The sequence below is a fragment of the Lygodium microphyllum genome, chromosome 21 (genome assembly GCF_053477565.2).
Source record: "Lygodium microphyllum isolate KBCC chromosome 21, Lygodium_microphyllum_v1.1.10, whole genome shotgun sequence".
Classification (NCBI taxonomy): Eukaryota; Viridiplantae; Streptophyta; class Polypodiopsida; order Schizaeales; family Lygodiaceae; genus Lygodium; species Lygodium microphyllum.
In genome coordinates this window covers 62,918,928-62,946,038 of record NC_141155.1, presented here as the reverse complement: position 1 = coordinate 62,946,038, position 27,111 = coordinate 62,918,928, and the positions used below count along the sequence as shown (strand labels likewise).

The following is a 27,111-nucleotide window of genomic DNA, read 5'->3' as shown; positions in this document are numbered from 1 at the left end:
AAAGTGCAAGAAGGTTGAGCAAGAAAGAGCCTTTGCAATGAGAGTAGAGCACTAGAAAGCATGCACACACAGAGAGAGAGAGAGAGAGAGAGAGAGAGAGAGAGAGAGAGAGAGAGAGAGAGAGAGAGAGAGAGAGAGAGAGAGAGAGAGAGAGAGAGAGAGAGAGAGAGAGAGAGAGAGAGAGAGAGAGAGAGAGTCTCAAGCAAACTAGGACTACACCAATAACTAAGGAGCAAGATGTCCAATAGTGGGAGTTGAAGCTATGGGTGGAAGTAGTTTGTACAGAATTATCCTTAATTGGATAATTTTGCATGATTAAAGGATAGGGTAAGTGAAAGAGCATGTAGAAAATGTGGAACTTTGGAGAGTGATTCCACCCTCAATACCCATACATTTTTAAAGGAGCATGGAGTCAAATTGAAGGGCTTGGGGGGGGGGGGGTGGGGGTAGTGGATAAGAATGATATGAACTTAAAAAAAACAAAATGGAAACAACATTTAAAAAAAAAGTTGAAACAACTTAAAAAAACCATGATGCTACTTTACAAAGCATGAACTCTTATCATGAATTTAAGAGGGGGCTTGTTAAATGGAGGACAACACAAAAATGTATTTCCAACAATAAAATTGCAACAAAAATACAAACCATGATGCCATAGTGCAATGATTGAACTCCACTGAGGAACTTGAGAGAAGCTTGTTGCATATAGAATGCATGCAACACAAAAAGTGCTTTGGCAATAATGAAATGTAGAATGTATACAATATAGAAAAGCCCAAACATTGAACTTGGGAAGGAGAGTACACTACCATTGTAATCGAGATCGCAACAATTCAAATTGCAAACTTTAACAAAATTGTTAGAACTGCAAAAATAGCATGGAATAGGTGAAAGGTAGAATACTTTGGTGAAGACTAAGGACCCGATCTTAACACTATATGTGAGCTGGCCTCAATACTATATGAGAGAGAGAGAGAGATCTCTCACAAAACACTAAGTTTGATATTAAAGACACTAAGATGTGAAGTTAGAAAGATGCTTGAAAGTTGAACGGATATATCCAAGGTTTCAACTCACGCACCTACGCATTCCCATCCCATTGGCGTTTAGCATTATTTTTAACACTTTAATTATTAGATCAATTTCAGCAAACCTTCGAACGTAGTCTCTGATCACCGGTGATCTCCTCCTTACTGTTCGGGAGGGACCGCTATGGCGAAGCTTCTGTCTAAAGCATTCCCACCGGCTTCGCAGCGATACGTTGCGGCCCTAGGCGCCAGGCTCAGAAGCCACGGTAAGCTTTTCTGCACCGTTACCCTAACCCTAATACCTTTCCTGGACATTCGTATCCCTTCGTCTAGATCCTGGATAGATTGTGGTTTGAATTGTGAAAGAACATTCGATTCGAGATATCATGTTCCAAATACAATGCTGTTTAGTTGACAGACAGATTGCCAAGTATTTGTGCAGGCAGGGAGAAAGAAAGGAAGGAACACACACACACACACACATTTAGAGAGAGAGAGAGAGAGAGAGAGAGAGAGAGAGAGAGCGCTGGGACCAATCTTGACTAGTTCAGGTTTCACTCTTCGATCTATCATATTGGAGGCACTGACCGTGGGCTATATAGCAAAAAATCCCCAAAACTAGCCGAATGCTTAAAAAAGAGGCCATAAATGCTGGCTGACCTTCAATAAATGCTGTAGGAAATTCAGTCACCAATAAAAATTCTGGTTGCCTTCATCTTGTGGTGTGAACATAGCCAAAAAACTACTGGAAAAGAAATGCACTGAGCTGGAAAATAACCAGCCAGTTTGAACACACCTAAACCAACCGAGAAAGAAATGCATGCTCTAGGCTGAGTTGCCTCCTCTGTCAAAACAAATAACATACATATCAGAGCTCGTGTCCTTATCTAACTTAGATTGAGGCTCAAAGGTAGGAGATAATAGTGCATGACAAACATGACTGCTAACATAAAGGGCCACCCTTAGATGGACCAAGGTATTGGACAAAGGACACACCTTAGGTGTCTTGATGCCTACCATGACCTACGAAAGTGATATAGAAACCACTGTGAACTTTTGTTTTGTTTTTTCTGGGGATGGTTGGCTTGTAGATCGTAAAACAGAGCATGTTCATTGCCAAAACAAATAACATACATATCAGAGCCCGTGTCCTTGTCTAACTTAGATTGAGGCTGAGTTGCCTCCTCTGTCAAAACAAATAACATACATATCAGAGCTCATGTTCTTGTCTAACTTAGATTGAGGCTCAAAGGTAGGAGATGATAGTGTATGACTAACATGACTGCTAACATAAAGGGCCACCCTTAGAGGGACCAAGGTATTGGACAAAGGACACACCTTAGGTGTCTTGATGCCTACCATGACCTACGAAAGTGATATAGAAACCACTGTGAACTTTTGTTTTGTTTTTTTTGGGGATGGTTGGCTTGTAGATCGTAAAACAGAGCATGTTCATTGCCAAAACAAATAACATACATATCAGAGCTCGTGTCCTTGTCTAACTTAGATTGAGGCTGAGTTGCCTCCTCTGTCAAAACAAATAACATACATATCAGTGTTTGGTGACTGATTAATCAAGTGTACAATTGTCATAACAGCCTCTGCCTAAAAACCATGGGGTGATGCATCATGAGACAACATTGTACGGACCTTATCCTGTATGGTTCGATTCATACGCTTTGCAACGCCTTTTTGGGATGGATTATGAGAGGCAGTGAGCTCTCTCTTTATCCCTTTGCTGTCACAAAATGCCTGAAAGGCCTTCGACACATATTCCCCACCATTGTCAAAGCGAAGACACTTAAGTGTCTTATCAGTTTGATTTTCAACCAATGCTAATAAAATTTTAAACTTGTCAAGCACTTTATCCTTGCTACGAATAGGATAAACCCATACCTTTCGTGTAGCATCATCGACAAAGGTGACAAAATATTTCTTTTCCCCTAAAGATAACCTTGGTATTTGACATACATCGCAATGTACTAACTCTAGAGAAGAAGATTTTAGCGAGAGAGACTTTTTATGAGACGTCTGTGCATGTTTACCATAAACACAATGATCACAATGCTCAAAATTAGTATAATGAAGACAAGGCAAGTAACCCAAATGAGAGAGCACTTTCATTCCAATTTAACTCATGTGTCCCAACCGGCCACGCCACAAAGAAACACTTGGTTGCTCAGTCACGGCAACAACATGATCACTCATACTAGATACATGGAGAGGATACAAGGTATCATTTTTACAACCTTTGGCAATCACTCTAGATCCCTTATAGATCTTTCATTTACCATCACCAGAGGTGGTATGAAATCCATCATCATCTAGTTGCCCTATGCTAATCAAGCTCTTCTTGAGCTGAGGTACATGCTGTACATGCTGAAGTGTGAAGACAGAACCATGCTGAAACTGCAACTGCACATTGCCAATATCTGCAATGTCACATGCATAGTTGTCCCCAAGATGGACAACACCATGTCGACCCCCTGTATAGGCAGAGAACCACTCACGATGAGGGGTGACATGAAAGAAGGCACCTAAATCGAGAATCCAGGTATGCATGCCATCATCTGTATCTGCAAGTAAAACATATGCACTAAAGTGTGAAGAGACAAAGTGTATATCATTTCTACTATCACTTTCATGAGTGACTACATTCACCTCTTCAATTTTGACATTGCTCTTTTTAGGTTGACTCTCTTTCTTCTCTTCCTTGCTATCATCTGTTTTCTTGCCCTTTCCTTTTCTTTCTTCCATCTGCAGCAGTCACGTTTAAAGTGACCCTTCTTGCCACAATGATGACATTCAACGTCTTTGCCACGTGATTTACTACGTCCCTTGCTATCAGATTTGTCTTTGTGCTGTGATTTGCCCCTAGTATGCAAAGCACTGGAAGACTTATTGGGTGCATTGTTCTACCGATTCATTTCTTCCATGAGTAGAGCACTCTCTACATCAGCATACAAAAGAATCGCATTAGATTGCTCATAGTAGTCATGAATGTATCCCAACTCTCTGGAAGAGTGCAAAGCAAGAATGTAGCCTTAAATTCTTCATCAATCAAGAACTTCAAGGCAACTAGCTAGCTGAAAATGAAGTTAAACTCACTCAAGTGAGTAGACATTGCTATACCCTCTTTCATACGCAAATCCATAAGCTTTTTTAGTCAATATACTTTGCTTGCAGCACTCTTCTGCGCATACTGTCCTTCTGGTGGAGTCCAAATAGCAAATATAGAATCCAAACCTTCAATGTTAAATAGCAAGGCATCAGAAATCGATAGCTCGATGGTTGAGTATGCAAGCTCATTTAACTCATCCCAATCGTCCCGTTCCATATTTGCGGGTTTTACCCCTTTTTTTTTAATCGGCTTTGCCCGCTTCTTTTGCAACAAGATATTGTAGCAGTGTTTTTGTCAAACTACAAAGTTATGTGCTCCTTCAAGCTTCTTTATGCGCATGAGATTATTGCTGTCATTGCTGCCAGCCATGATTTTCAGCCCAAATGTGACCAGAAATTTAGTAAATGTAGGCTCGAACATTCACACAAGTGACCAAGGTACAAACAAGTACCAACCAGCAATAAATGACCACGTAGAAGCAGGAATTTCAAATTTGTAAGTAAATTCTCAGAAGCACCAAACCATGTGCTATAGCATTGCACAACTGATTACAGTTCCAAGGGCAAATACATTACTTTACATGAGAAATCCCAAATTTTAGTTGCAATTTTTGTTGTACATGTACCCACGGGCATAAAATTTGACGCCCACGGTCAAAAGCCCCAAATTTTTCGGGTCCAAATGTGCACCAATGTCAGCCAATTTGACTCAGCTGAATAGAATTTCACCAATACGATAAAAGCCCCAAATTTTATGGGTCCAATGTTGAGAAATTTCACTCAGATGAGCAAAATTTCAATAATTTTGGCGAAATCCCCAATTCAAATGCACACAGTGTCTGCAATTTTTGACACAGATGCCTCAATTTTGCATGAACAGTACTCAGTCTAGAGAAGCCCCAAATTTCTTGGTCAAGATTGCACAAATCTAACCTTTTGTGCTTGCGCCTGCGAATCCTAGTTAGAAGGAGTTTGAAAAAAGATTTTTGAAGAAAATAAAGTTTTTGGATGATAGATTTGTTGACCTGTTAGGATTGTCCTCGCCTCGCGGGTCCGGACCGTCGCGCGCCCTACTGGTCCCGTCCATCGTGCGTCTGGCTGCCGTTGTCAACATTCGTTGTTTGTCAACTGCCACGCTGGTCAACACCCCATTGCACGATGTTGCACACCTGCTCCCGTGCTCGACTGGTTGTTGCCTGGTCGTCAGGCCGTTGCGTGCTCGTCCAGCCCGTTGCACCATTGCCACACACGCCTGTTGGTCACCTGATTGTTGCCCTGTCGCCCAATTGCTGGTCTTCATCACAACCTGGGCTGAATGAGCCTAGTGGCTCGAGCAGCTTGTGATGCGGTCTCAGGAAGCTTGTGAAATCTGAACTTTGATACCAGTTTGTAGTGATGGGGAGCGCGACGATCGAGACACTCAGTCCTTGTGAAACCAGCCTTCCTTCTTGGAATGGGTGGTGATAACCTGATTTAAGAGTTAATTACAACAATAAATAAATGCACATAAAATGAAATACACGCTTTACCATAACATTCTTGGACAATAGACTCCTTGTTGGCACCAAAATTGGCGCCCCTTGCGATATTTCTTTAGCTTTCATTCAATTAGAAGGAGTACAACTCGAGATTCTTCAATCTCCTCCTACTAACCAATTGCTCTTGCTATCATAAGTAACCAGCAATCCTTTTGGGTCATTTGCCCCTTGATTCACCTAGGACTTCTTCTCCGATTTGACCTTTGGCTGGCCAAATGCTGCCCCAAATCAATTCGGGATGGGCTGGATCCTGAAATCCTTCGATAAGCTTCAATTATCAGTTGCTGATTTCAGTCCCTTGAGCATTCAATCTTTGGCACGGATCCCAAGGTGGCTGCTAAACCCTAATTTCTGCTGTAAATTAGGGTTTACTGCAGAAATTACAGATTAGCCCACCAAAAATGGCTGAAATCTCCTCCAAATGGCTGAGAATTACTGAGAATGGCTGAGCATAGGCTGAAGGAGATGAGAGAATGCTGTAAAGAGAGAAAATTTTGAGATTTGTCGCGAAGAACTGATCAAAATGAGTTGCTACCCTACTGAATCAGCCCCAAATGGATGCACCAACAACAATAGGAGCATCAGAGACTGTGATCTTCAGGAGAAAGTGCATCAGCAGCAATTGCTAGCTTCCCAAGGTCAAGAATATGCAATCTCCATCACCAAAATGGTCTCCAATGGCTAGGAAATGGCCCCAAAAGCTGGCAACAACAATCCAACACCTCTTTCCAACAGCTCCAAAATGAAAAAACGAGATTTCCCTCTCCCTTCAGCCCTATTTAGCCTTCCCCCAACTTGCATGGGAAAGTTTTGCCAAGTGCAAACTTTCTTAATCCATTTTCAGCAATTTCCAGCCATTTAATTAATTTTCAGAATTAATTAATTCTGAAAATTAATTTAGCCCTTAATCCATGCCCAAAAAATTGACCTTGCCCATCCAAAAATTAATTGGCTAGGCCATTTGCAACCCAAAGTGGTCCTATGCATTAATTGACCCTTGGACAAGCCTTAATCCATTAATTAATGCCTAGTCCCTAGTGTCACCACTGACACTTAATGGCCAATTAATGGCCCTAGGGGCAAATTGACACCAAAATTCACCTAGAATCTAACAAATGTAACTTGTTACAACTTTCACCTTTGGCACCCATCTTTTTCACAGGGTCCTTCAGCCTTCAACTGTGAAAAAGTAGCTTGCATCTCACATATGAAACACATGTGTATCTTTTAATTGCACATTTGATTAATCCTTTAATCAAATGTCAATTAAACATAAGCAAAGCATCAAATTTTCACGTCCTCGTGACACCTTGCTAGTTGCAGAGAGAGTGGGAGTGAGAGAGAGCAGAGTAGTCGGGAGAGTGAACACGATTTTTTTGGGTACAATGACGAGTGTACCACTTTAGGTTTTTATATATATATACATATACATATACATATATATACATATATATATATCTATATATCTATATATCTACATACATACATACATACATACATACATATATGAAAGTACAGGTGCTAAGGGTGTGTTCACACCCGAGCACATTGAAAAGGATCGAGGGCCTTTATTCCCAACAACAGTAACAAATACCTGCTGTAAGTGAACCTGTAAATGCAGAAAATAATGCTGGAAATGATTAGCCAGCTATTGCCCATGATAATGAGCCACTACATATGCAGGAACAGCCAGGACAACAAGCTGTTAATGCTGATTTGCAGGCTGAAATGGCAGGACAGCAAGCTGAAAATGCTCAATAGCCAGCAAACAATGATCATTGGGTTAGGAGATCATCCAGGGTTACTAGATACCTTGATAGATTCATTCCTAGTGCAAACAATGTGGTCGATTATGTCATGTTGGCGGACTCTGGTGAACCGTCTTGCTTCAAGGAGGCAATGGACAGATAGGACAACAAGAAATGGTATAAAGCCATGTTGTCAGAAATAGAATCTCTTGAGAAAAATGGCACTTGGGACTTGGTGCAGTTGCCTAAAGGGAAGAAAACACTTCCATGCAAATGGGTTTACAAGATGAAGGCCACTTTTGGTTCCTTACCAAAGTACAAAGCAAGATTGGTTGCGAAGAGGTATAAGCTGAAACATGGAATTGACTTTGATGAGATTTTCTCTCTTGGTGTCAAGATGACTATATTGAGAACCTTTTTGGGCTTGGTTGCAGCTGAAGATATGGAGCCATACAGATGGATATGAAGACTGCATTCTTACATGGTGATTTGCATGAAGACATATATATGCAGCAGCTTGAAGGGTTTGTGGAAAAAGGAAAAGAGAAGATGATATGTAAATTTAAAAGGAGTTTAAATGGGCTAAAACAAGCACCAAGAGAATGGTATAATAAGTTTGATACATTTATGCAATCTCAAGGTTTCCATAGAAGTCAAGTGGATCACTGCTTGTACACCAAGAAGGCAGCGGATGACAGCTTGATTATCTTGGTTCTGTATGTTGATGACATGCTAATTGCTGGCAGGGATACTCATGCCTTGGACTCACTGAAGCAAAGTCTTCATGGCAGCTTTGACATGAAGGATCTTGGTGATGCAAATCACATTCTTGGCATGCGAATACTCAGAGATAGGTCGAAAGGATTACTCTATCTATCTCAGCAAGAGTATATCTCTAAGGTTTGCACCGTTTCAATATGGAGGGGGGGAAAATAATTGGGGTTCCATTGCCTCTATATGTGAAACTTAGTGCAGAGGACAGCCCTACATCTGATGATGAGAAGGTTTTAAATGGCTAAGATACCATATGCTTCAGGTGTTGGTAGTTTGATGTATGCTATGGTTGCTATACATCCTGATATTGCCTTTGCTGTGGGAGTGGTTACCAGATATATGGCAAACCATGGTAGAAAGCATTGGGAGTAGTGAAAGGTATTATGAGATATCTCAAAGGCACAAAGGAGTTGTGTATTTGCTTTGGAAAGCAGAAGAGAACTGTTGTTGGCTTTACGGATGCAGACTATACTGGTCATGCGGATTGCAGAAAGTCCACTTTTGGGTATGTGTTTACCTTCATAGGAGGAGTAGTCTCTTGGATCTCCAAGCTACAAAAGTGTGTTGCATTGTCTACTACAGAGACAGAGTATGTGGCTGCCACTGAGGTATGCAAGGAGGCTTTATGGCTTTCATGTCTGGTGGGAGAGCTTGGCATTATAGAGTTGCATGTTTTCCATTGTGATAGTCAGAGTGCTATCATGCTAGCACGGAATTCCGTCTTTCATGCAAAGATGAAGCACATATAGGTGAAGTACCACTTCATTAGAGATGTATTTGAAATCAAGAGCATTGAGCTTAACAAAGTGCATACAGATGATAATCCTGTAGATCTTCTCATGAAGGGTCTTCCAGCAGAGCGGTTTGCTCATTGTCGACAGATGATGGGAGTTGGATGGATATGTGTATTTCAGCTTTGTACATATCTTGACTTAGCTGATCCTTTTCTCCTCTTAAGGCACATTGCCTTTAGATGAAAGGTTGTTGGGAATAAAGACCCTCATACCTTTTAAATGTGCTTGGGTGTGAATACACCCTTAGCACTTGTACTTTCATATATATATCTATCTTAAAACCTAAAGAGGTACATACTCATCATTGTACCCACAAATCGTGTTCACTCTCCTCACAACTCTGCATTCTATCTCTCTCACTCTCTGTGTTGCTAGTAAGCATTGCGTGTCTCGATCCTCGTGCCCTTGGAGCTCAATAGCTGTATTGAAGCTCTTGAAGATGATTTCCTCTTCTTGCCTTTGCTACCCTCTTTTAAAGGGTACAAAAAGCGCATGAAGTAAGTATCATTTGCCAATTACATAAATTTCAATTGCTGTTTTGAATTGATCTTTAAATTGGTCATCAAATTCCTCTTCCTCTTACTAATCATCAGCTTTTATAGGCCTAGAAGGACCCACATTTTGGTCTAAACCAACATTATCAGCTTGCTGTCCATGCTATGCACCTTGCCCAAGATCAGTCATTATATTTTTCCCAACACTTTGTGAATTTTCAAATTGAGAAGTATCATTGTTGCTTGATTCTATCTCACTATTTGAAAACATTCTTGTTGTAATGCTCAGTTGAATATAATATCAACACTAAAGCAAAGCTTTTGACCTTCAATCAAGTACCTCGGGCCCACCAATTTAAGGGAATTGATGGTATCTCGATGATGGAACCATGAAACCAACCTTCCTTTTGCGGAGGGCGATACTAACCCGATTTAACAGTATTTACAATGAGTATAAAATTCACATAAATTGAAAATGCAAACTTTACCACTTTAATATTGGACAACAGATAGCTTGTCAGCTCCAAATTTGGCACCCCTTGTGATAGTTCTTTACTTTTTATTGCAAATGGATAGAGTACAACTGAGATCCTCTGACCTCCGATAATCCAAATGTCCCTTACTGTCATAAATGGCCAGCAAGCCTTTTAACCAATTGCCCCTTGGTTTGCTTAGGGATTGGCCTTCACCCTACTCTTTGAAAGACAAATTCAGCCCTAAATCTGATATTGGTTGGCTAGCCTCTTGAATTGCCCTGAAATTCCTTAATTTTAGCTACCTCAATTTTAGACACATATCCCAAGGTGGTTGTCAAATTGTAAACGCCCCGAACAACGTAGTATGCTTAACAATTATGATATTCGCTTGTTTTCGAGATTTAATATAAAAGAGAATGAACACTTAAAGCTGAAAATGAAAATTACTCACAAAATTACAGCCATGAAAATGTAAAAGTAATGGAGACAAGACTGAGGGTTGAAGATGGGCAACCCCCCCCCGAAGGAATGTATTTCTGCTCAACCCAAGTCCCTTAGGGAAGAGCTCAGTTACGATCAACCTGAGAGTGAGAAGAAGTAATTCTCACTCTCACAAAATCATGCAAAGATGTACAAACACACATGCATTATCTATTATGCAATGATAAGAACTGATTTCTTTACAGTATGAGAGAAGAAAGAGGGGAAATCAGCCTTTCTCCATCGTTGAACAGTAGTACATGGATAGGGCTTGCTTCTTGTTGCTAAAATGGAAGAAAGAGCTTGAGAAGGAGGTGCTGTAATGAGTTTACAGGCTTGCTGTCCTGTAAAACAGCAGTGATAGAAGAGGGAATATGGAGGAATTTGATAATGGAGAAGTGGGGGATGATGATGGGGATGGATGGGGCCAGTTTCTGGCTATTTGTGGGTGCTGTACATGAGTTTACAGCAAAGAAAAATAATGCTGAATGAAGAAAAACGAGCTCTTATTTATAGAAGAGGGAAGAGCTAGTACAAAAGGGGAAAGTGGAGTAGCACAAGACAAGTGTCCAGCCACATGTCATGAGAAGTGACAAGTGGTGGGACACTTGGAACTTGTGTGACAAGTGTCTTGACACTTGTCTCTTCTCTATGGCCTTCCTTTTTGGGTTGAATACTGTCAAGAATAGAAACAACCAAATTTAGTAAGCACAGTCAGAGTACAGAACTTACTATTTTTAGAATGACATCCCTATTTTTTAGGACTAGCATTTTTAGGCTAATTCGAGGCTCCTAAAATTTAGGGACCTCCTAAAATTTAGGGATCTCCTAAAATTTAGGGACCCCCCAATATGGATGTCATATGAAAGCTTTTTCCGTGTACATCGCAAAATGGTATCCGAATCTTCATGTGACTTTCCTATGCAAAGAAATGTGCATTTCAAGCTTTCAGCCCACACATGCACATTATACAAGCATTTCATGATCATGCCATCTTGTTGATTGTAACTGTCTGTTCTGGTGGATCTAGCCCACACTTCAAGGCATCAATCTTTTTGTGTGCGAGTCGGACCCTGATATGCGTGAGTTCTGGTCACAGGCACCCAAGCGGGCCATATAGGTGGAAGTGTGAACTATCTTTTCTCTAACCCACCGCGTGGGTCCACCATAACCTGTGATCACTCATCAGTGGCCAGCTTCAATGCATTTTTTTTAATATCTAATTAGTGCAAAGGAAATAAATTTAATAAATCATTATATAGACAAATTAATGAAAAATGATACAAATTCTGTTTCTATAGAGTTGTGACACAAATCCTAATTTCTACTGTAAATTAGGATTTACATCAAAGATTTTCCAATATGTCTACCTCCGATGGCTTAAATGGATAGAGTTTGTTAAAATAACTTAAGAGATGATTGGGTGATGAGAGAGAATATTGTAGAGAGAGAAATTTCAGAGTTTTATTGAAACGCTAAAAAAACTGTTGTTGCCTTGTTCAAACAGCCATGGGAGCTATCACCTATAACCTAGAACCTCTAGAAAAACTGCTGCACGCTCTTGTATGTTGTCACCTGTACTTGCACTAGAAGGACATTGGGTTGCTTTTCAAGAGAGAGCGAGAGAGATCGTCGCCTTGAGAGGGAGAGGGAGAGGAAGAGGGAAAGAGAGAGAAGGAGAGCTTCTCACCACCGCTGTCGCCGCCATATGTAAAGAAGAGGGAGAAGTACACGAGGGAGAAAGAAGGGATGCCATGAAGAGAAGGCGAAGAATCCATCCTCGGGCCTTTGTGGTAGGTATATTGCCTCTTCTTGCTTTGTTCTTGTGTTTTCTTCTTTTCTTTTGTTTGCTTTTCTTTGTAATGAGATGCATTGAGAGAGAGAAAGAAAGAGAGGAAAGAAGAGAGGGAGAAGAAGGAAGAAAGAGGAAGAGAGAACGAGAGAGAGAAAAAAGAGGAAATATAACAAAGAAAGAGAGGAAGAGAGCACCTCACATGTGCAAGTCCCATTGGCATTCTTGATTAACTTTTAATCAATGCTAAGCAAAGCAATAAAATTTCTCGTATTCATGACAAGATGCATGTGGACTTTTTGTGGACTTGATTGTGCAACCTTTCCTTAAGGCAAGAATTGACACTCAAACTCGTAGAAGGCCAGCAATCTAGATAGTGAGATAATGTGTTGGACAAAATGGAAGTATTTGCCGGGCAACTTCTTCAAGAAGAAGGTGACTCGATTATCGTCTGACTTTAGGGAGCCAGTAATGGCAAACTTGGCTAGTAACAACTAATATTCAGCCAACTTGATTTTCAGATCATCCCCTTCCTTAATGGAAAACTCTTGAAGCTCAAAATCGAGATTGATACATTGAGTGCGATCTCGTAATGCATAGTGGTCAAAGAGATGACTCTAATGCTTAAATGTGAGGGGAAATTGCTGTAATTGAGAGTGGAATTCAAGAAGCAACCCGTGCATTAACTCAACTTTGGCCATGGCATTGCGGAATCTCCATTGAGGGATGTGATCAAGATGAGCTAATTGAGGATTCGACATACGCTCAATACCAATAATGAGGTCCCAAAGTTTTGGGATTCAAGCACTTGTTGCATAAAGTTCGACCAAGCGGTGAAAGTCGACCCATTAAAACGTGTCTTATCCATTAAAGCATTCTTGGCTGTTGCAGTAGGAGTGGTAGTGCTAGGAGATAGAGAAGGTTTGTAATGGGAGTAAGGTAGAGAGTGGAATATATTGGGGAAGTTATTCCAGAGTGACACAATGCATATGAGAAGTGTGCACAGTGGTTCCAAATGTGGGCATGGGTGGACTGAGTATAGGCATGGTAATCGCATGAGGAGCCCAGGGTGGTGGAGGGATAGGGAACATGGAGCAAAGGATGGAAATCCTTGTGTAGGAGCCACCTAAGGGATGTGGAATGGCAATTCATAAGCAGAGGATGGATATCCTTGCATATGAAAGGTTATGTGGGGGGTTGTGTCCGGGGGTAGTGAGGGGGATGCCTATCACAGCTGTCCCAAAGTGTATAAGGAGACAATAAAGTATGGGTATGTGGAAGGTACAATGTTAAGGGGTGGCATTCTCCTTAATGATGCACCAGGAGGTGGTAAAGTGGGGTACATGGAAGGTGCAATGTTAAAGGGTGGCATTCTCCTTAATGGTGCATTATGAGGTGTAGTGAATGGAGGGTAGGTAGATTGTGGGATGGAGAAAGAGAGTGTACTAGGAGTGGAGATGGAAGATCCAACCCCTAGTGTGCTTTGTATGGAAGTGGATTTTAATGTAAGATTTTGGAATGAAGATGTGAGTGGTTTTTTATTGTGGAGAAGAAAGTGGTGGGATGGAAAGGAGTTGAGAAGTGTAGTTTACTTGCTTAAATGAAACAGATGGTAGAGATATACATGAATCGTGTTTGAATCTTGCAAACCAAAAGGAGAAATAGAAGAGGGTTTTGGCTCATATGACTCAAAAGGGTTATACGAGCCTAACATAAGGCCTGGTCGTGATGAGAAGACGGATCACTAGATGCACGGAATATTGTAGTCCCTCCAAGTTTAGAGAGGTGGCTAGTCTCACCAGTCAGTCTAGACGGAGTAGTAGCACTCGTTGGAGGGGTGTAAGCCAAACTGTACGTGATGTGCAAGTACTCTTTATACTCCTCCTTTGTAAGGTGGTTGAAATGTGGAGAAGAAGATGGTAAAGGTAAAGGTGTGTCTACCTCCTCCTCGAGACCATAATGTCTTCTCAGAGTCTCCAACGATGGAGAAGCTTGATAGGGCATCATAGGATTCTTGGAAGAAGGTGGCAGGGACATTATGAATCAAAATCGAGTTGTGTGTGAGTCTCGCACAAAGACTAGCCTCCACAATCATCGTAGGATACTCTTTAGAAAAGCATTGGCTGTGACACCATGTGAAGATATGCTAGGGTTTGCATTGAGGAAACACAACATGTATGACCACGACTGAAACACAAAGACTCAGACAATGACAAGTAGAACTCAAACTCTAAATGGAAAACACAAATGCAAAACTCAAACTCAAACACAGAGGCAAGCACAGAGAGAAAAAACCCTGAAGTGAATGAATGTTGTAAATGAATATTAAGTGTGTGCAGAATGCCCAAGGGTAGAGCAATGGAGTGTTGAAGAGTGATGTCCACTCGAGATGGATCCTAAGTGCTGTGACCGCTAGTTAGAGTGTGAAAGGCGAGGAAACACCAAATGCCAATCGTGATCACTAGAGTGTGAGAAGATTGAGGCAACTACAAAGGATGATGCTTGAGGAGGGTGACTGCACTAGAGAGCTGTAAATGTAGCAGTGAGCAAATTATTTGTAGGAGGACGAGATCACAACCAACTATCGCCTGCAAAAGGGAGGGCCAAATGGAAGCTCTAGAAGGTCGCTTGAAGGAGTGGAGGTGCACTGCCAAGTGTCGCTTGGCTGATGAGGATCAAATGCAAGTAGGAGGATGCAGTTTGATGGTTGGAGATGGTTGATGGTGCCAGACATAGTAGGAGGGAAGGTGCCAGACAGTGGGCGGCAGTTGTGGAAGAAGATGCTAGGCACTGTAGTAGAAGAAGTGGCAGCAATCACAAAGGGTGGACCACCATGTGGATGAAGGCTGATGGTTGAAATCTGCACAAAAAGAATGAGACTGAATGGTGGGTAGCCTATCTATTTATAGATGTTGAAGGGTGCCCCAAAGAATTAGGGTTTTCGGGGAAAACAGGGGGAAAATGGAGGAAATGCGCATTTGAATGTGTAGGAATCGCAAGGAGAGTGATCTGTAGCATCCAGGGAATGTCTAGTAGGGTTATAAGTTCTGGAACGGCAAGGGAATCCTCATTTGCAACCAGCTGAGTGAGAGAGAGAGAGAGAGAGCTTGGGCGACCATTCGATCGATCAGGGTAAGGAGTGACGTTGCTATCGGCGATCCCCAAGTATATAGATCTCTCCCCCATCACTCCAACATCATTCCTGGTGAGTTTTGTAGTCTATCGTCATCGATGTCTTGAGATTTTGAACAAAATTGTGCTCAAAAGTGTGTTAGGCCGGCGGAATAGGGTTTTCCATTAATTAAGCGTGTTTTGGGGCTGTTTTAAGGATATAATCAGTTGTAAAGTGTATTCTAGTTTAACAATTGCTGCTTACTTTTACTGATTTTTTGTCTTCTTTTATTGTAGACGACAACATTTAATGCTTCCTTGTTTGCGCTTTTCATCTGCATCATTTGCGTTTTCAGGCTCGTGAGTTTCTTTTATTGTAGATGACAACATTTAATGCTTCCTTGTTTGCATTTTTCATGTGCAGCATTTGCGTAATAGGGTTTTCAGCATCTATCTGTCTTATCTTGGCTGATTCTTCCCAGTTTTGGTAGATTTTGTGGTCTAATATTGCATGTGAACTCCATTTAGTCTAATCTGTGCTGTGCTTTGGCTATACTCTCTCTCTCCTCTTCTTTCCTATTATTTTCTCCTCCTATCCTCTCCAGGTCCCCCTGATGTTCTTCTGATGGCAAATTACACGGCCTTGATTACCTGACATGGAGTGTTGTTATGAAAGCATGGTTTGTGCAGAAGTGGTTATGGTACATTGTTTCTGGAGCTTTTGAGTGACTTGAGTGCCCAACTCCTCTTCCAAGTGATTTCGATGAGGACAACTATGAAGAAGTTGTGCTTTTTGATGATACTCATGCATATTCTACTCTTCTTCAAAGTATCTCTAAAGAAGTTCTTCCGGCGGTTACCTCCTGCTGGATTGCTTTAGTGATATGGGCGAAGCTTCAAATGTTGTACGAGGCTCCCTCGACCATGCATGTAGTTATAGATTGTGATTTTGCATCCCTTCTCTTTGCATTGTTATGTTCAACAACTTGCTTGGTAGCAAAATTACCATAAAGATGGTTGCATAGTTTAGTACATTTTGAGCACCAATCCCCTATTTTTCCATCCTGAATTTCTTAATAGGAGAGTTTAGATTCAGCCCTCAAATTCTAGGAGTTTCTTGGATGCTTCATAGTTTTTCCATTAGCTCCTCAAGGAGTGAATAGTATCAAGCTATGTGGTTGACATGCTTTTAGAGTTCAATCATGTTTGCATTTTGGCTTCTAGACATGCCAGGTCTCTATGCTACTAATGATAACCCACCCTTGACTAGTTTGCCACTTTGTATGGGAAAAAATTGGACATACGAGCAATTCAGAGTTTGCAAACTATGAAAACAACATTGTTAATTTCTTGCCATTGTTTTTCTCGAACAAGTTTGTAGCTACTTTTTTCAAGAAGCAAGACAGCATTACATTGTGTCTTACATCCCATAAAATATTAGGAAGGTAACAATCTATAGAATGACTCTTTTTGTTGGGCATAAGAAAGTGTGTTTGAATAGTTTATGGAGGTTTTCTCAAGGAATTCATACTTGTTGCGGCTGCTATAAGATATTCAGTATGGGCTGTCTTGTAGAATTTATAAGTGTTTCTAAGGGACTCGTTGTTGTGGCATTCATGAAATTCTTCGACAAGTTGTGAATCATAAGTGGAAGATTGATTATGGTTCCAAGTATTCCGGATCTTCCACTAAAGTTACTTTCACTTTGATTAGTGTTTTGGTTTGAACAATTACTGCCAAATTGTGTTCTTGTTATTTACGCATTTATTGATGCAGGGGAACCACTACAAGCAGGATGCATGCCACAAAAGTTCTACTTAGGTTCAAGAGAGGTCAGAATCTTCCTTCCCATTTGAAACTTCACAAGTTTGAAGATGATAGAAGGAGGCTGAAACTTTTATCTAGGTGGTGTAATCTTGGTGTTATGTATTATTCTATGTAAGTGAGCTTTGCAATTTTGTGGGTGTGTTTTGAAATGATTGAACATTTTTTGGATAAAAGAGGACAAGGAGTATTTGATTGCTTAGTAATGAGCACATAATCCACCATGCTGGTCCTTCTCTCGCTAAGCTAGAAGTGAGTCCCCCTGAATGAGACCATCGGGCAAGGTGTTTGTAAATGGCCAAGCCATGAGGGCCCTTGGGGATAGGAGCTATTCTCTATAAGCTGTGCAGGGCCGTGTGTCCTGGGAAGTCCAGGTGAGCTCTGTGCCAGTGAGTTCCATTTCTCTGAACATGGGTCATCTCGCTCAAAGAATGGAGCCCAATGGTCTGGAGCCTGTGCATTAAAGTCACCCAGTAATATCACCTCTCCTAGCTCGAAGTACCTCTGGATGTCCTGGTATAGTGGCATGTAAAGTGACTACCCCTGAAAGACGAAGGAAGATGTCCATGGAGAAAAATAACAATGCTGCAATATGTCTTCGTCCTTTGGTTGTTGGATCTTGATCTGCAGAAAGCAGGGTGGTTTCGTATGTTTAGTACGATGTGTTCGGTATGCGAATATGTATGGTGTGAAACGTACACAAATTTTTTAAGAATAAGGTACATTGTTTCGTACATTCATTAAAAAAATACATATAAACTTTTATATAAAATCAGTCTACACTATAAAATGTGCAACTTAAAGATAGATCATGAAGGGGTCTATGCATTGTGGAGAAGAATGAGGAGAAAGGAGGAGAGGGAGAGGAAGAGGGATTTGGGAAAAGGAGAGGGTGTAATAGATATGAATGAAAGTTGAAAGTGAGAGTGGGGGAGAGGGATAGAGAGGAAGAGGGAGAGTGGTAGGGAGCGGAGAGGAAGAGAAGGTGAGAAAGGGATAGGGAGAGAGGAAGAGGAAGAGGGACATGAAGAGGGAGACGGATAGGGATAGGAGGAAGAGAAGGTGAGGGAAAGGGAGATGGGGGGAGGGGGACTGTCCTTTTATAAGGGATGAGGTGAGGGAGAGGGGGAGTAGGGTGATTGAAGAAGACAGTGGCTTGAAAGTTGAGCTTAAAAGAGGGAGATTGATGAAGATGGAGGCTGATTTGTGTGGTGAGATGGGAGGAGGGGGCTGCCCTTTTATAAGGACTGAGGTGAGAGAGAAGAGAAGAGGAAGGAGTATGAAAGAGGGAGGAGTGTGAAAGAAGAGAAGTTTGAACGTGCAATATGCAAAAAAAAAAAGAGGGGCAAAATTTCAAAAAAGAATGCACCAAATGGCCTTTTTTTTTGGTATAGTTCGAACACGCACAAACCATATGGTACCATATGAAATGTACCGTACGTGCATGGAATGCAACCTTGGTAGAAAGCATGTCAGCTCATTTGTATTTACCACCTGTATTATATGCTGAGCCCATCCCTATATAATACTGCCACACCTCTAGATCCTCGGGTGTGATCAGGGAGGGAGGGAGGGAGGGATTAGGTTACTTGAAGAAGGTTGTTTGATAATGAAGCATCATGAGAGAATGAGATAGGGGACTCATGAGGACATTTAAATGTAGAGAAAATTTTAACTGATGAGGAAGGAGATTCAGATGCGGAGAGTCTTTGACTCTGCTGAAGAAAAGTAGAACAAAGAAACATCTAGATGAGCATGGTAGTAAAGCAATGCTGTTTGGTTGATGGAGTGTCATAGTTGTGGAGTCAAGATGGCAACAACAGCAGCAGTAATGGCTTGGGTTGGAAGTTTAAAAGGTAGTGGGAATGCAAGCATGGTAGAAGTTGGTGACAATGATTCGAATGAACCAGTAGGACAGGTGGTGTGTGTGATGTGGTGAAATTTTCTAGAATCATGGGCTCACAAATGGTGACTGAGGCATATGACAAAATGACCCGAAGGGGAACTATATGCACTCTATTAGAAGTATAACCATTATTGTGAGAGTGCACAAAAGTAGATCTGTGAATACAAAGAGAGGAAAGAGAGTCAAGATATGTAAGAAGGATCACTCTAGCGTGAAATTGATACAATGCTGCACAATCAGCCCCTGCATGTGCGGAGGTGCGTTAGTGAGGGTGCTGGATTGAGGGATACTGTTGGTGAGAGGACGATGGAGGCGATGGCTGAAAGATGTTGCTGGAGGGCAGGTGGTAGCAGTCTGGGGAGGCAATGGTGCTGGAGGATGGCTGACCTATTGTGATTTAGAGGGTTTACATATAGTGACCACACTCCACCCCAGCGCCCCCTTGCCCGCCCGCCGCCTTAGTGCAGGTACAAGCATTCGTGATATGATAGGATGGCAGGAGCATATCCAATGGTGGACTTGTAAGTTTGATGTCATTGGTCCAATCTAAATCCCCCTGATTTGAAAGAGTGGCTCCCTTTTGTACAAAATTTGATAGGGATGGATCTTGTGTAGATGTGGCAATAGGTAGAGAGTTGCCCACCAATGGGCATGAAGGGGGGTCCTCATACAAGAAGACAACAGAGCCACAATAAAAGAGATGTTGGGACATGTTTGGATGAGCCACATCAAAGACCCAACTAAGCTTTGATTGTAGGATGCATTTGCTAAAGCTTTATCACCTGCATGCAAAAGTTTGTGGACTTTGGGTCAATGAGGCAAGAAATTAGTTTTGCATGTGGATATGCCGAACTCCATAAGTAACTTGGAAATGTACGTGATGCAAAGAAATGAAATGCCCAATGGTAATTGGTAAATCTCAAATGAAAATGCCATGTGGTAATTGGTAAACCTCAAGACCAAGGAAGAAATGAAGTAGGCAAAGAGCTATCATATCAAACTCTTGGCATAGGATCTCCCTCGTATGTCCCGCCCCCTACGTATAGCTATCGGTCAAGGTCAAATTACTCACATAAAGGATGATGAGAACACATTGGCCACCCTCCAAGTGAAAGCAAAGCTTGGGGTCATAATCTAATCTCTTGAAGCCATGTTAAAGAAAGATGCAGTCAATCCGTTGATACCATTCCCTAGGAGCTTGCTTAAGGCCATAGAGAGGCGGTCAATCTTGTTGATACCAAGCCCTAGGAGCTAGCTTAAGGCCATATAGATCCTCCTTGCCTAGCATATTGAATCTTGGACTCTTATCCTCATAAATCTCCTCATGTAGGAGAGTGTTGAGGAAGGCCCTTGTTATTGTTGTAACTTGGCCGATCTCCAAGGACTCTTTGACGTCTTTGGAAAAGAGGTAACTCTAGAATCATGCATCACATGTTGGAATCAGTGAGGGATGCCATAAGGTTGCTTGTGTTGAATGAAGCTGAGAGACCTCGGAATGGGGCATGTTTTTGGATCAGCTCCTCATTAGTAGGTGGGAGACCTCCCTTTGAATGCTGATGATGTTGAGCCACTAATATTAGGGTTTGCACGTAGACGTAATTATGGTGCATCAATTCCTAATTTGGTCTCCTTTAAATACTCCCAAAAAACAATTAACACAAAATTGCCAAAAATAAATAGGAGTCTTGTGTTTGTGCATCCTTTATTCTGATCATTATCACCACTCTCAGCCCTCAGCTTAGCTTCTCTTCGTCACACTACTGTTGACACCCCCTTCTGGAGGACATCGCCAAATAATGGAGGATCTTCACTGGTTGCTGCTCCACGCATCCAGTAGCTGTCAGTCTACAGCAGGTGATTGCATCTAGTGCACACCAGCAGCTGCATTTTGCAGTTCTGGGCATCTACACCAGCAATCAGACCAGTTTGATGCTGCATTTCTGCTCCAAACAGGGCTGCCTACAATCATCCTGGTTGCTACCATCATACCTGTGTTTTCAGACTGCTGATCATCCTTATACTGCTGCTTGCGTAAGTCCTCAGCAAATTTCAAATTGTTGCAGCCTATTCAGGAATCATTTGAGTACAAGACACTCTGATGCCCACTCTCAACTTTTGTTATATGTATGCTGTAGAAGCTCAGTGAATTCTGCAATTAACTCGTTTATTTGTTGTGGTTCATGTAATGATTAAAAGAATTGTTTGAGGTCTATGCTTATTTCGTTTTTGCTTTTTGTAGTATGCAAATGCTGCGGCAGCGACTGCTGAAGTGGAAACTGAGACGGTTTTGTTTCCAAGGTTTTTCATGCAAATGCCGAGCAGTGTTATAGATCCTTTTAAAGAGCATGATTAATCTGTTGTGAGAAAAGTTGCTGTAAAGTTTAAAACCTGCAATTCACAGGGTAGATCCTGGCATTTCATATGGATTGAATTGGGCTCTTGCTGCTAAAGGTGTTCCGCCTAAAGATAAAGTCTTCAGAAACTTGACAGACACAGAGCTGCACAAGCATCAAGCAACTGCTTCAGGTATCTGATCCTCTTGTTAGCAACTTTATGGCTTCCATTTTATTATCATCTTGTACAGAATCAATTGTATGCTTGAACAGCTGTTATGATGTATTTTGCTATTCCATGCAGAAGAAATTTCTGCCTCCAGCATTTTTATTCATGGGAACTCTGTTGCGGGTGCCAGTAGTATTACCAAATCACAGTTCAATAAACTTCTCAAGCAGGTAATTTTCTAGAACTGTTTATCTAAATTTGTCCTCTAGAAAATGCAGTTAGAGTTTCAGTTTGGATTTTTTAACACATTCGAGCTATTTTCTGCTGCTCTACTCAAGTCTTACTTGCTGGTTGTTTAGGTACAATCATACATGTCTTCAAAATCAGAACTGTTTGTGCATGATGGGGCTGTGGGATCATTTCCTATTGAAGATGTGCGAGTGAGGTCTATTTGTGATGATGCTTCTGGTGCCCTTGCAATCAAAAAAATTCTCTGTCGAGCACCTGTTCGTGACATTTCTGCTGAGGCATTCCCTTTAACTATTTATGCAGCCTCAGCATTTGGGTGAGTAAATTGTCCGTAAGATTTACTTGCTGTGTTCTTGTGCAAAATAAAACACCTTCGTTTTAATTTTTCATGGTTGTAGCTCGTCTGCTTTGGAGCAGCTTGGATTTCCATCCAAGGTGGAGAGTAGCTTTGCTGTTGCAGATCACGAGCAGTCTGCATTAATCTTGGGTGGCAAAATATTTAATGATGTGTTCGCTTTGAAAAGTGCATTAGCTGCAGTTGCTGCGCCTACTATATTATCAAAAGGAGCCCTTCCCCTATCTGCAAGGTTGTCCTAGAATCCTCCCTATTATGTTTGCATGGTACACTTAAGCTGGAAAGAGCTTAATCGATTTGTGGGTTTGCATGTATGGATGTGTTGGTCAACCTGCTTCAACAGGATACTCATCAAAGGAGATTCGACTGTATTACTCTTTGCACCTGAGTCTGTCATTCAAGCTTGCCCAACGATTCTTGAGACTTCTGTCACAAAAGATGCTAATTCCACTTGGAGTGCTCCTGGTGGTTTGGCAGCCTTCTTTGCTTCTGCGGATGGGCAAGCACCAAATCTTTTCAAGGCTCCTTCTTCAGTTATCCTTGTTACGGTGGACAGGTCCGTATTATTCTACTGGATAGAATGTTCACGATTCTCATTATTTTCATTCACTTGTATTTTGGTTTCTTAGTTCTGGCTCTTTTTAAATGTTATGAACTGTAGCTCTGGTGTTCTTCCAAGCATGTCTCAACTCTCTCCTGGGCAAGCAACTTACCACTTTCTTGCTGGGTACAATGGGAAATGTTTTTCTCCGATGTACCAAGAGGGCTCATCATCTCTAGACCCTCTTTCCCTGGCCAAGCAGTTACTTGCAAAGGTGAGAAGTAGCAAGTATATGTGAAGTAGCACTTGGTTCAGGTAATTTTACAAGAACTGTATGAATACTGTTTAAAGGTTGTCAAAAGTCGCCTTTTATTTGTTTTCTCCACACATGGCTTAGTGACAAAGTTCAAACACGGGGGTTTCTACAGAAGAACTTTCTTTACAAAAGAAAGTGACTTAATCTATAGAGAAGTAAACCATTCAGCATGTGTGAAGGAGTGCTCCTAGGCATTAGTTCCTGTTCATGTAACACTACCAGTAAGCATTCAGCTCACATGATATGCCTATGATAGCACGCACAAGAACACAATTAAAGCGCCTATTCCCATGGCAAATTTAATACCTTTTATAATACCATAAACGTGCATGAATCTTTTAAAATACTTCTGCAATTGTAGAGTGCACAGCTTGATTGTGTGTGTCCGGATCAGCATATGGGAATTCAAAGAATTTGAAGTATTTTGTCATGATACATTTTTCGAATCTTGCTGCAAATTACTGAAGTATTCCTGTTTCTCTTAACAGCTGTCCAGCTCTGAAACTCCAGCATACTTGGTCAATGCTAGTGAGGGCAAGAAAATCATGTCAGGTGTGTAATATGCCTTGATATACGACCGAGGTTCTTTTTGCCTGTAAACATTATTGTTTTACTATTCTAAACTCATTGCATTGGCTGATGGACAAAGGTAGATTCTTTGTTGTCTAATATATCGTTGGTACTGGCTCTGTGAACTTGCAATAGTAGAAATAGTAGGTCTGCTTTCCTTTCTGGCCAACACATCAGTTAATGCAAAAAGATAGTGACTCGTTGTTTAATGAAGTTTTAATACTTGCTTCATAGGCTCTTAACAGTTCCTTCATGCCAGGTAAAGAGCTGCTCAAGTTAATTGAAGCAAGTATCTCACAGAAGCCACCAACAAGCAAAGGAAAAGCATCTGCAGAAGCAGGTAAGTTCTGAGCGTCAAAAGCAAGCGCGTGTCTGCATAGTAATTTTAATTTTCTACATTTTCTACGTAAAAAATAAACTAGGTAGTAGAGCTGAGGGTGATATTTCAACAATAAAGGAAGCCTGCTGTAGGATGGAAATCAAAAACAAAGAAGGGCAATGTTTTTTTGGGGTGGGGTGTGGTTTTTTGTGCCTGGGTAGGGGGAGGGGAGAAGGGGGGGCAGCACGCTGCTGACAAGCAAGACTTGATGATTAATCAAGCAGGGGGAGGTAGCCCCTCAGGTAGCATTACCATAAGAGCATAACTTTGATGTGTTCAGTGCGAGAGGGCAGAGAAAGGGTGAAAAAAGGGGCAAGGGATGTTCGAACAAGCAGGACTTAAGCATGAGATGGCAGTGCCTCAAGCATGTATCATATTCTCAATACACATGCAGATTGCATCACTGTATGCTAGCATTGCATGTGTAGTTTGATGAAGATATTGCAAGGCTTTAAACATGACCTGTACCAGTCAACATTTTTCTGGTACCAAGCCATTTACATTGAATTGCTGGGGTGTGGTGACAAAATCTAGTATGATGTTTGAAAAGGTTTGAAACACATGTTCTAATTATTACTCCGTATCAATGCCTTCTGAATGGTTCCTTAGTTCCTGCATTCCATGTGAGTTCATGCCCACATACTTGCACAACACTTGGCTATTACTGCATAGCAAAGAAAGCAATCAAGATTTGCACACTATCAGAGGCCCTCTGGTTGTGATCACATTTGTAGATCTATTAGCTGGTCATGATATTTGTGGTACTTTGATGGTGCCATAAAACGTCTGTGCTGGCTTTAGTGTGCCAGCAAACCTCTTCTGGAATATGTGTAGAGTTCCATTTTAACCCCCTTTCAAATTCCTAAAAGGGGTGAGGGCAACCATCACATTTGCATTAGTGAAATACCTTAGTGTCGTTGAGAGGGAACAGCAATGATCATGGTGCTTCAAGTTGTGGACAGCGGCAGTAGCTGCTCTTTACCGTGAATGTCTCTATAGGTTATGAGTTTCTTGAATGTTACACTCACACATTTTTCTGCCTCCCCATTTCAGGATCGTTTCATCTTGTAGACAGATATTTAATGTAATGATCAAAAATTACAAAACTTTGCCAAAGTATTACTAATGCTGTATGATGCTGTTATTGCAGTGGAAGCTCTTAAAGGGCATTATTCTGCATTTATCTCAAAGAGATTCTCTGAGTTACCTGAGGGGTGCTGCTTCTAAACTCGAGTCACAGAAGTGCAAATGCTAGATGTCAATGACTTCAATTACAATTGGAGTTGTACTGAAGAAAAATTGGAAAGCTCAGGGATAGCAGTACTGAATTTGGAGCACGAAAGACGATATAGATCTCGTGGTATTCAATCCAAAGATATTGATTGGTTGTAATAAAGCCAAGATCAATCGAAAGTTTTTCCCCTTCTCCAGGATGAGCTATGCTTGTAAGGCGCAAAGGATTAGCTGAGTCTTTCAGCTGTCACCAATCCAATGTCAGCAATTCAGATTCCAAGACCCTTCCTAGGGCAATTCCCAAAAGCAGGTTCTTGTCAGGTTGTGGACACTGAAGATAATAATTTTATTTCTGGTTTTGTACGATTCAAAACACTTAAAAGATTTGAGGTTTTTTTAAATTTTGGGTGGCTAGTGGAAGCCTTATACAACTACTTAATAGTCTCCGGTCGTCTCAAGAAATCTGTCCTGAGAATGGTTTGTTGGGTTTGTAGATAGATGGGAGGACTCTATACTCTCAATGGTATACCTGTATAGTGTCTCACTGTCTACTGTGTATCTCTTCTTCACAGAGTCCAGGACTGCAGCAGGTGTCTTGCATCACAGTGATATGAGGCATTGAGACAATGCCATGTCTCAACACACCTCTCAAAAGCCAGCAAGGGTGATTCCTCTAGTAGCTTTGTAGGCGATTATACACTTGTCGAAAGAAAAAAAAAGAGCAAAAAAAACTCACCACAGAATTCATGTTCGTGAGAGCAACCAAAGTCAAATGATCAAAGCACCATGCAATCTTAACACCATCCAAAACAATAAAATAGTCTCAAATCCATAGCACCATTTTGTGCTAGTTTTTAAAGAAATACACTTTTGCAAGAGGAAAAGATATCAATGAAATATGAACGACACTTTCACATCTAGATCATATAATCTAATCTTCAGATAGTCTTCTTTTGCAAGCGTTGCTATCAATGATAGCAAGTGTACTCATTTACATATGCACAAGTGATTTAATTATGGTTGTAGCATTGCAAAATTTTATCCTCCTACACAAAACTCATTAGGGTGCTTATACTTCCCTCTCCCCCTCAACCCCTTGCCCCCCAACTTGAACATACTTATCTTAAATTCTTGTCTCATGGCTTGACCATTGGATTTGAGGACTCTCTCTCTCTCTCTCTCTCTCTCTCTCTCTCTCTCCATTTCACACTTACATAATCTACAAAGTTGTAATTTTCTTCTTGTAATACAAAAATAACACACTCATGGGATAGAATTTTATGTTTAGCAAACAATACTGGAATATGAAGGAAACATAGCCAAATTTTCTCAAATAAAGGTATCTTATATATAAAGAAAAAAGAACATGCATATATACATAGAAACAAGATTGTTAACTAAATTAATTTGATGTAAACTCCTAGGATATAAGTAAAAACAACAAACATGCATGCATTGCATATACCAATCCAATTAACCTAGCCTCTTCAAAAATGCATGCCATTTACAAGTAGTTTTGATCAAGATAGAGACTTTCCAGTGTAGGTTAGATGTCACAATAGTCTTACAGGACATAAGAAAGCACTTTAGGCACTACTTGGCACATGTTAAGAGCTTGGCATTCTAGAGACATCATATGTTGTTTGAGCTTGTTTCTCCTTAATGATATGTCTTTTGAACAATACCCTTATGGGATTTCTACATTATGGTTTTTCATTTGTGTTTGGAGCACGATTGTTTTTTTGTGACATTGCTCGAAGGCTTATCAAATATGAACTCGTATGGAATCAGACTTTGAATCCTAGCTATATTCAGTGATTGCCTCTCCTAGAATCCATTTTGCCAAAGAATGTGGCAAATTTTGAATAACATGTTAACCTA

At 41.0% G+C, this 27,111-nt stretch overlaps 1 protein-coding gene across 2 annotated transcripts; it reads left to right on the top strand.

Moving 5' to 3' along the window:
• The first annotated feature begins 1,056 nt into the window (after positions 1–1,056).
• LOC148018076 (uncharacterized) lies at positions 1,057–25,664 on the top strand. 2 transcript variants are annotated; one of them, XM_087661818.1, is made up of 12 exons: positions 1,057–1,294; positions 17,132–17,187; positions 21,325–21,383; positions 21,487–21,611; positions 21,726–21,817; positions 21,947–22,152; positions 22,235–22,423; positions 22,535–22,747; positions 22,853–23,006; positions 23,537–23,600; positions 23,878–23,958; positions 25,148–25,664. In XM_087661818.1, the coding sequence occupies exons 1-12, from the start codon at positions 1,213–1,215 to the stop codon at positions 25,222–25,224; spliced, it is 1,398 nt and encodes a 465-aa protein (XP_087517944.1). In that variant the 5' UTR covers positions 1,057–1,212; the 3' UTR covers positions 25,225–25,664. The 2 variants fall into 2 exon arrangements, with proteins under 2 accessions (XP_087517944.1, XP_087517943.1); XM_087661817.1 differs by having other exon boundaries at positions 1,059–1,294; positions 21,723–21,817.
• The last annotated feature ends 1,447 nt before the right edge of the window (positions 25,665–27,111 follow it).